An 11,076-nucleotide genomic window follows, 5' to 3' on the forward strand; every position below is an offset into this window, starting at 1 on the left:
CAAAATTCGCCCGTCTGTGCATTTTATCCATGATAACTTCTTCCGAAAAAAGTGATGTTTCATGGCGCTTCGGCAGACATTGCCTGACGATTCAACTAATTATCATATGCGTGTTTAGTAAGATGCTTCTTTAGGCAATGAATCAATCCAGGGGCGTGTAACCCCCGCCCTTGTTGAAGCTTCCTAATCATTCATATACTAGTATTTGGTGGAACACATGGACGTATGAACATTACTAAATCATTTTTATGGTACATTTTCAGAAATAAATTATCCGTTCACCAAACGTAACAAGTTATCCATGTCAAACAGGCCAGATACTTTCAATATTTTTTTCCCAGAATAATGCCTTATAGCCTATTGTTAGTATTTAAACGAGGAATCAAATATCTATATTCTAATATAACGTGGTACCGGATGCACCACATGTATATGGACTTTAAATACACCATTTTAAAAAGTTATATATATTTCAAATACAGAAAATAGAAAGTTATGCATGATTACAAATTTATGCCTTCAGTTATGGCTTTGACCCTACAATGTCAGGGCAATGGAGGTCGAATGAAGGAAACTTGTGACATTAGAGTTACGTCCCCTTCACAGAACGCGCCATATACGATTGGATACAAGCTTTGGAAGATTGGGTCATTTGACAGCGTTTTGCAGAGCATCCTTACTTAGTACTGGCTCAGCACGAGTGTGGCGATGCCAGGTCAGGTGTTTCAGGTGGTCCAGTGCTACAGCTGCCACACCTTCCAGGTGCAACAGAGAAAGAAGGTCAACAAGTGGGTCTGCAAGATGTGCGGAGAGAAACAGTCCATCAAAAAAGTAATTCTGTCACAAACGTCGTTTTAACGTACGACCAGGTTTTGACCCCTAACATTTGTTTGATTTTAACTTCAAAATTGTTTCTGTTTCAATATATAACGTGAAACACTGCAAAGATCAGTTCTGTTCAAATGGAACATTAATGAGATCATTTGGCCACATTTTGTGTAGAAAGTAAGTGACACCCTGCATGCCATCTTCCGCCCGTAACCCCCGTTTGGCTAGAATGCACTTTAAAAACCGGGCGCAGCCCTCGCTGCTCCCTTTACGATCCTTAGGGTTAGGGTATGGCACACTTTACGATCCTTAGGGTTAGGCACCCTTTACTATCCTTGGGGTTAGGCATCCTTTACGATCCTTAGGGTTAGGGGTAAGGGTTAGGTTAGGGGAACCCCAGCAGCGCTAATTAATCTTTGCCCGTAAATCAGCACTTGCTGGCTAGAATGTTACCGGGGTCAAATCCTTAGGGTTAGGGTATGGCAACCGATCCTGAGGGCAGCACCCTTTACTATCCTTGAGGGTTAATCTGAAAAAAGGTGTTAGGGGTAAGAGTACAACAGCAGCAGCTAATTAATCCTTCCGCGCGTCCGGTAATTCTGCGCAGCTGCAATAACGTACTTCCGTACGAAGGAAGACATCGTCTGCTACCACATTTACGCTTGAAATCGGGACATTTCTATAAGAGAATGGCTTTTAATCACTAAAGGTTAGTACATAACCGTAACTGACAGATAAATTGACAGTTTTATGAAAATTTGTTTTCTTCAGACTTTTAAACCTTTTTCTTCATTATTCATAATTGGATTTAATATGAAACACTCTTCCTTACATTGATGAAGTGATTTTTGAAAATAATCTGGCCCTAATACGCTTCCATACTTCGGATCTCCAACTGGATGTTATGCGCATCAGTTGCTGCGCAGAATTACCGGACAGCAAGCGATGTCGTCAGGACCGTATGGCATAATGCAACGTTAGAATCTTATATTTCTAGGTAAATATGATGCATACCAGCATGTTTAGTCACGTAAACCACAAAAACTAAGAGACGTTATTTGCCGTGTTGCGATTGATGTGCTTAGGTGCACGGAATTACCGGACGGCATTGTAACACTAACCCTTACCCTAACCCTAAACCACACCCTAACCCTAAAACCATTGACCTAACCCTAAAATCTCGAATTAATCCTAGTAAATAGAATACATTTCAAGCAGGGGTTACAGGCAGAACTCTTACCTTAGCATTAGCACTGATTAGGGTGACGTGACACTAAACAATATGGCTGGTAGGTGTCCGGTATTCTGTAGGTGTACCCATGATTTGTAACTACAGTCAAATCCGGATGAGTCGAATGCCTGTGTCTCGAACATTATGCATAACTCGAAGTACCTGTCAGTCCCGACCATTCCCTGTTATAGTTGTCATCATTTGAATACCGGTTACACGAATTCGTCTCACGAGAAGAAAATTTGGTCCCATGAGATTCAAACAACAGCAATCTTGTATACATAAGCCGAAGTCAGTCAATGAGAAGTTGATTGGTGTAGTAAACTGATCCAATTAACAAACCAGCGCAGCTCAAACCTTTCCGTCTTTGACGGGTGAGTTCAAAAGGCAGATTAGTGATTTTACGGAAATCACTGTCTGTGCTAATCAGACTGGAACTGATAAGGTGCCCCTATTAGTGATAGGGAAATCATTAGATAAACAAATGCTTAGGCGGAGGAATTTGGACTGGATCATCTTTTTTTCTACCCTCATAGATATACTTATGTCTCGAATACATCGATAAGTCGAATTTATTACTTGGTCCCCAGAGATTCGACTCATCGGGATTTGACTGTATTTGTATGTAAAAAGTGCTGACCTCCCACCCACCCAAGTACATGTGTACCAAGTTGATGACCCCCACCTCCCCAGAAGATAATATGGGTGACCCCCCTAATCATTTCTTCCCCCCCAACACACACACACACACACGCATTTTGATTTTTTAGCCTATTTCAGTGCACCATCACAGCATCACAGTACCATGGTAAAGGTTGCTTTTGTCTCTCTTGAGTTTGCTCATCTCATGGCCTGTTTGTCTTGTGTGAGTCGTCTGTCATAGATATTTGATATATGATATTGTGTATTTAAATAAATGATAACATGAAAAGAAAGTATATTTAAAATTATGCTAAAGTGGCTTGTATTGATTAAGGGTATTGTAGATGACAAGTCATAGATGCAGCATCATTGGAGTGAATTTCACACCAAGCAATAATTATCCTACAATTTTGTGATCTGGATACAATATACTCTGTTAATAATAAACATGCTTATAATGAACTGACGGATGTTATTGAACTGTCATAAATTATAATTTTGAAACCTGACAAGCCACCAGTTTATCTATCGCTTCTCAGAGGGCAATATTCATCTCACAAGTGTGTAGCAAGTGTCAGTTAAATTTCCAAATCTGAAATACAAATTTGTCCAAGCCCTTATTTTCAGTAATAACCAATGTTTTTGATTTGTAGGGATGACACATATAACAGGAAATTAAACAGGTTTGATTTATCATATTTATGGTTTTACAGTTTTTTTACATAATTCTTGGATTACATGTACCCATCAATGTCTGAAAATATGGGCTGAGAAAACTTTTGAAGAAACTTTATCCGTGTTCTTCAAAGATTTTCCTGTGCTGTAGGTGTACGGAGAAGGCAGTGGTGCTGACTGCCGAGTTCACGTACAGAAGCTGAACACCTTGAGAGGGGAGTTGGACCACAGTCAGCAGTTGGTCATGCATCACCCTGCACACAGGGAGCCTGAGCTGGGTCACACTGACCTAGGTCACTCTGACCTGCAGTACAGGCAAGATAACCAGGTTGGTTGTACTTAATGTGTACTCCAGAATCATTATCGGATAGGTAAAATGTTCCAATGCAGTGTCATGGATTAAAGTTTGAAGAATTTATATAAATATGAATATATCAGGTTCCTCTGTGTCTGTTTACATCATCAAGATTGATTGTGTAATGTGCTCTGATTCAACATAATAATAAGAAACAGTGACTATAACTGATTGTAACTTCATTGTCCAGGCCATTGTGGAACAGAAAAGCAGTAACCTGATTGAATGAGCTAAGTTAGTAGTACTTTAAGAGTGATCGTATGATCTACTTTTAGCCTCGTACCAGCTTTTATGATGGTATAAACAGACTGACAGGTGGCAATAATTTGTATTTAGTGAATGGGGTGGCATTGTGAATCAAATCCAGTTCACCGGTGACTTGTAATGTGTGGGTCATATATTGAAGAAAGCTCTCATTGTGTGTTCTCTGTACTATCTGTTCAGCTGACATCATGGTGGGGTCAGTTCTCTGTACTATCTCTTCAGCTGACATCACAGTTAGGTCAGTTCTCTGTTCTATCTGTTCAGCTGACATCACGGTTAGGTCAGTTCTCTGCTCTATCTGTTCAGCTGACATCACGGTGGGGTCAGTTCTCTGTACTATCTGTTCAGCTGACATCACAGTTAGGTCAGTTCTCTGTTCCATCTGTTCAGCTGACATCAGGGTGGGGTCAGTTCTCTGTTCTACCTGTTCAGCTGACATCACGGTGGGGTCAGTTCTCTGAACTACCTGTTCTGCTGAGATCTGGGTGGGGTCAGTTCTCTGTACTACCTGTTCAGCTGACATCAAGGTGCGGTCAGTTCTCTGTTCTGTCTGTTCAGCTGACCTCACGGTGGGGTCAGTTCTCTGTTCTATCTCAGTCTGTTCAGCTGACATCACAGTTAGGTCAGTTCTCTGTACTATCTGTTCATCTGACATCACGGCGAGGTCAGTTCTCTGTACTATCTGTTCAGCTGACATCACGGTGGGGTCAGTTCTCTGTACTATCTGTTCAGCTGACATCACGGCGAGGTCAGTTCTCTGCTCTATCTGTTCAGCTGACATCACGGTGGGGTCAGTTCTCTGTACTATCTGTTCAGCTGACATCACAGTTAGGTCAGTTCTCTGTTCCATCTGTTCAGCTGACATCACGGCGAGGTCAGTTCTCTGCTCTATCTGTTCAGCTGACATCACGGTGGGGTCAGTTCTCTGTACTATCTGTTCAGCTGACATCACAGTTAGGTCAGTTCTCTGTTCCATCTGTTCAGCTGACATCACGGTGGGGTCAGTTCTCTGTTCTACCTGTTCAGCTGACATCACGGTGGGGTCAGTTCTCTGTACTATCTGTTCAGCTGACATCACAGTTAGGTCAGTTCTCTGTTCCATCTGTTCAGCTGACATCACACGACGAGGTCAGTTCTCTGCTCTATCTGTTCAGCTGACATCACGGTGGGGTCAGTTCTCTGTACTATCTGTTCAGCTGACATCACAGTTAGGTCAGTTCTCTGTTCCATCTGTTCAGCTGACATCACGGTGGGGTCAGTTCTCTGTTCTACCTGTTCAGCTGACATCACGGTGGGGTCAGTTCTCTGTACTATCTGTTCAGCTGACATCGGTGGGGTCAGTTCTCTGTTCAGCTGACATCACGGTGGGGTCAGTTCTCTGTACTATCTGTTCAGCTGACATCGGTGGGGTCAGTTCTCTGTTCTACCTGTTCAGCTGACATCACGGTGAGGTCAGTTCTCTGTACTATCTGTTCAGCTGACATCGGTGGGGTCAGTTCTCTGTACTACCTGTTCAGCTGACATCAGGTTGGGGTCAATTCTCTGTTCAGCTGACATCACGGTGGGGTCAGTTCTCTGTTCTATCTGTTCAGCTGACGTCACGGTGGGGTCAATTCTCTGTTCAGCTGACGTCACGGTGGGGTCAGTTCTCTGTTCTATCTGTTCAGCTGACGTCACGGTGGGGTCAATTCTCTGTTCAGCTGACATCACGGTGAGGGTCAGTTTTCTGTTCTATCTGTTCAGCTGACATCACGGTGGGATCAGTTCTCTGTTCTATCTGTTCAGCTGTCATCACGGTGGGGTCAGTTCTCTGTTCAGCTGACATCACGGTGGGGTCAGTTCTCTGTTTTATCTGTTCAGCTGACATCACGGTGGGGGTCAGTTCTCTGTTCAGCTGTCATCACAGTGGGGGTCAGTTCTCTGTTCTATCTGTTCAGCTGACATCACGGTGGGGTCAGTTCATGGATGATGATGCCACAAACACTGAGGAGGGGGTGTTGATGATGACCATGATGACAACGATCGTTGGACAACAGACCAGCAGATGTACAAAGAGTCAATGAAGCGAAGCATAAAGAGGAAGTAAGTGAACAGCATATATCAATAACTTTGAGCTCACTTAACTTAATCTTTATTAGTGTGTTCCTTCATAGTCTGATTTACTCTTGAACATGATTCCTGTTAGATGCTTGATTGGCATTTTAGAAGATGATATTTGATGAACAATGATATTTTTTCTGGGTTACATCTTCTTTTTATTCTCGAGTACAACGTTTCAGGGCTTGTTCTGGCCCCATCATCAGGTAAACTGAACAGTAACTGTTAACTCTGGCCGTGACGTCACAATGCTTATGACGTCACAATGCTATGACGACGCAATACATGTGGTGGTCAATAGATACAGATGACATGGCTCATAGAATACATGTTATTATGAATATATAAGATGTCATTTACTGCAAAATTAATGGATCAATTTAGAACTGTGCAGATACTTATACAAAATTGTTGATTGAATTAGAAATGTACAGAGACGTATTTATAAATGTATAGAATGTAAAGTAATAGCAGTGTATACATAGAAATTATGCTTTATACATGGGAACAGTGACGAGGGTAGGGTATTGTCTTATTGTTTTATGTACCATGCATTTGGGAGGTAGACACCCTGGTCCCTGTTTATTGCTGGTTTTGTGCGTTTGATGAAGATAGCTTCAATCAACTTGCGTTTACGCCAGGCACTGATGTTTTTGAGAGGACTTCAGTTTCCCAGTCAATTTCATGATTGGGATTATTCATAATGTGTTCAGAAACTGCAGATTTTAGATCTGATTTGTCCACTGAAGTTTTGTGCTCTTTCACACGTGTAGCTGCTGGTCTGCCTGTCTCACCAATGTAGATGTCACCACAGTCACATTTCAGTTTATACACACAGCCTTTAGGGTTGGATATAGTGTGATTGCACCCCTTACCATTTGCACGTAGCAAAGTTTTAAGGGTTTTGCCAGATGAGAAAGTGGTGTCAATGCTGGCCATTTTCTTTAGGAGTCTGCTGACTTGGTGGCTGATGGGCCCAACATACGGGATGTTGATGCGGATGGGAGATGGTTCAGGTTTGAGGAGGAGGCTGAACTTGATCTTGTAGTGTTTTCTTTATGGTGGTTTCTACAAGGTTCTTTGGATAACCATTGTATGTGATGAATGTTGTCATCAGGTGGTCTGTTTCTTGTTGCAGTAGGTCAGGGCTACAGATCTTTTTCGCCGTCTCGCAAGTGTGGCAACAATTGCTCTCTTGATTTGGGGATGGTGGTTTGAGTGATAGTGAATATATTGGTCTGTGTGGGTAGGTTTCCGATAGACCGACGTGATGAGCTGGTTGTTTGAGTTGTCAATGGGGATGTCCAAGAAAGGGAGGTTGTTATGCTGTTCTGTTTCCATCGTAAACTTAATTCTAGGGTGTTGATTGTTGAGGTGATCTAGGAGTGCATTGGGGTCATGATGGTTGTCTAGGATAGAGAACGTGTCATCAACTTTCCTGTGCCAACATAGTGGTTGGAATGGTGAAGTAGCCAGAGCAATTTCCTCAAAGTTGGTCATGAATATCTCAGTTATGAGAGGTGAGAGTGGAGATCCCATGGGTAGACCATGAATCTGCTGATATATCTGATCTTGCCATGTGAAATAGGATGTTTCAAAACAGCTGGATACAAGGCTGATGATGCTGTCGATGGAAAGTTTTGTGTCGATATGGTCTATACAGGACTTTTAATCGGGATCGTAGGATTGCTAGGGATTCTTCTAGAGGAATGTTAGTGAATAAGTCTACCACGTCATAACTGACCATGGTGCCACAAGCTTGGTAATCCTTAAGTTTGTTAACAAACGATGATGAATCAGTGATGAAGGATTTACCTTCTTTCCCTAATGGTGCTAAAAGTTTCGACAGGAATTGGGCAGTATTGTCAGCATTGACACCAATTTCTCATCTGGCAAAACCCTTAAAACTTTGCTACGTGCAAATGGTAAGGGGTGCAATCACGCTATATCCAACCCTAAAGGCTGTGTGTATAAACTGAAATGTGACTGTGGTGACATCTACATTGGTGAGACAGGCAGACCAGTAGCTACACGTGTGAAAGAGCACAAAACTTCAGTGGACAAATCAGATCTAAAATCTGCAGTTTCTGAACACATTATGAATAATCCCGGTCATGAAATTGACTGGGAAACTGAAGTCCTCTCAAAAAAACATCAGTGCCTGGCGTAAACGCAAGTTGATTGAAGCTATCTTCATCAAACGCACAAAACCAGCAATAAACAGGGACCAGGGTGTCTACCTCCCAAATGCATGGTACATAAAACAATAAGACAATACCCTACCCTCGTCACTGTTCCCATGTATAAAGCATAATTTCTATGTATACACTGCTATTACTTTACATTCTATACATTTATAAATACGTCTCTGTACATTTCTAATTCAATCAACAATTTTGTATAAGTATCTGCACAGTTCTAAATTGATCCATTAATTTTGCAGTAAATGACATCTTATATATTCATAATAACGTATTCTATGAGCCATGTCATCTGTATCTATTGACCACCACATGTATTGCGTCGTCATAGCATTGTGACGTCATAAGCATTGTGACGTCACGGCCAGAGTTAACAGTTACTGTTCAGTTTACCTGATGATAGGGCCAGAACAAGCCCTGAAACGTTGTACTCGAGAATAAAAAGATGTAACCCAGAAAAAAAAAATCTCTATGTTCATGATTCCTGTTGCTTGTAAATCTTTCATACCTACACAATCACTCACCATGTGTGTCCATAAAAATTGCTGCATATTGTTTTTTTAATCCTATATATGTATCTAGTTATCTCTCGATCACATTAGTTTTATAATTACAGGGTTCTTGAAGCTGACTAATCATACTTAACACTCTGAAGTGAGGTAAAATCCTCTCTCACATTTTATGCAATAATTGAAAATATTTAATATGATGAATTACTGTGTAAATTTCATGCTCAAATGAAATTAGCTACCTTGTGTTGCATTTGTAGCATTACAACATGTTACACCTGAACATCTACCATCATTAACATATTGTTTTTCAATTTCAGAAAATCACAGTCAGGAAACTTCAGCAGTCAGCACAGTTTCAAGGGAGATAATCCATTCCCTTCTACCTACACAAGCCATGTTGCCTGCAGCTGGGATGACTACAACTCACACACCGAACACAGAGGGAGAGAAAATGTCACAGGTGATGAACCATATCACGAGTACCAGTCAACTGATGGCAACAACTGTCATCTACAGCTGCCTGATCAGAGACTTCAGAACAGCACCTGTAACATTGCTGGAGTATGTTCTGAATCAGTTAAGAATTTGAAGCCTTCCATTCAAAAGAAACAGAAAACATCAAATCAAAATGTTGCAGTAAATAGCAAATGGTCAAGTTTTATTGACAAGGAAGAAAGTGATGATTCTGATTGCTCAGAAAGTACAATGAGGTTAGGAAAGTCAGAATTTAATCTTGAGTATGACAGTTTAAGTTCACTGGCAGATGGTCAGGGAGCATCTAGTAAGTGGTCAGAGTTTGTAGATGGTGTTCCTTCAGAGTCATCCTTGTCACAAGAGCACTCTAGTAATACAGAGGCTGCTAATTCAACATTAAGAAGTTATGCTAACATGAGTAGTGCCAGTATGACCTGTTACCATGGTGATGATGTGATTGGTCAGTCCAGGCACAGGAAGTTGTCACAAGGACACAGTAATGGACAAATATGGTCGTTGAAAAACGGTGACAATAACGGAGGTGGACCAGGACATCAAAGGGCAACCACTGACTTGGACAGATGTGGGCTTGGACATGTTGAAGGAAAAGAAAACAGTCCCCACATACAAACTTATTCAATATTTTCTGTTGGAGATGTGGATGATGCTGATTTAGAATTAGACTTTTGAAAAATTAAAGACTACAAATATAATACTGATAGGTTTATAAACAATGTAGTGATTCTGAATACGTGAATAATTAATTTTTAGGAACAAGGGTACCTGAGTTACAAAGCAATTATATACTGAACATCATTGAAAACGCACCACTTATAAAAGTTCAGATTATTAAAAGCATGTGTAAGGAATTGATATTTTTTGAGTGGATAATAACAGATGGATGACTGACAAAAACAACAAGACAGAAAAGACATTCATTCATTGAAATGTTCCACAGTCAGATCGAAAAGTCAATATCGCGTGTGACCACCATTTGCATTGACACATGCAGTTCAACGTCTCCTCATTGAGTCATTCCACTTCTGCAGTAGTGCAGCCTCAAGTTCCCGGATGTTTCGCATCTGTGTCAGCATTACGTAGATGAAGACGTGACTCGTCAGTGACTACAACACCATGCCATTGTTGTAATCTTTACTGAAAATGCCTGCTAGCCCATTGTATACGCTCATTACGGTGTCTGTCAGTCAGAATTGGTCCAACGTAAGGACGTCGAGCATGGAGCCCTGTAGCGTGTAGATGGCGTCGCATGGAGTCAGCGCTGATGACCCCCACGTCAACCTTGAACTAGTGCAGCAGTCCTGGCAGTCGGCAGTGTTCAATCACTGATATGGACAAGGTCAATATGGCGCTATCAGGAGCATCATAACACGTTGTTGCCAAGGTCACTGAAGGTCACGGGTGCTGCCTGTCTACTGATGTTGTCTATGAAGCCTAACGATGGTGGAGTCCAAGTTGTCGAGCAATATCCCTGTTGCTGGTGCCAACCTGAATCATACCTAGTGCACGTTCTCTTTTGTGAGGTGTTAACCTGGGCATCTCTCGTCCTCGTTTCACAATCGTTAGTGAAGCAGTGAGAATCGGTTCTCATACACCTGCTTTTAATGTCACAGTCAGAATGATTTCAGAATGAAATTCACGCGCTCTTTTCATGGCGTGGCTGCATGTTGATGCATTTTTGGATTAAGAGTCATACTGTGGACAGGATTTTTTTTCTAAAGCATTTTTTCAACTGGACATGCCCTTCGACTTCATTTTAGTTATATTCATTGATCAATG

At 41.5% G+C, this 11,076-nt stretch overlaps 1 protein-coding gene across 1 annotated transcript; it reads left to right on the forward strand.

The window, feature by feature from the left end:
• Positions 1 to 36: 36 nt before the first annotated feature.
• On the forward strand, positions 37 to 10,176 carry LOC124274223 (MRN complex-interacting protein-like). Its single transcript, XM_046709559.1, has 4 exons — positions 37 to 831; positions 3,528 to 3,704; positions 5,933 to 6,077; positions 9,123 to 10,176. Exons 1-3 carry the CDS (start codon positions 709 to 711, stop codon positions 6,056 to 6,058), a joined length of 426 nt encoding a protein of 141 aa, XP_046565515.1. The 5' UTR covers positions 37 to 708; the 3' UTR covers positions 6,059 to 6,077; positions 9,123 to 10,176.
• Positions 10,177 to 11,076: the final 900 nt, after the last annotated feature.

This window comes from Haliotis rubra, unplaced genomic scaffold, assembly GCF_003918875.1.
Source record: "Haliotis rubra isolate DU_JTF1 unplaced genomic scaffold, ASM391887v1 Scf189, whole genome shotgun sequence".
Taxonomy (NCBI): domain Eukaryota; kingdom Metazoa; phylum Mollusca; class Gastropoda; order Lepetellida; family Haliotidae; genus Haliotis; species Haliotis rubra.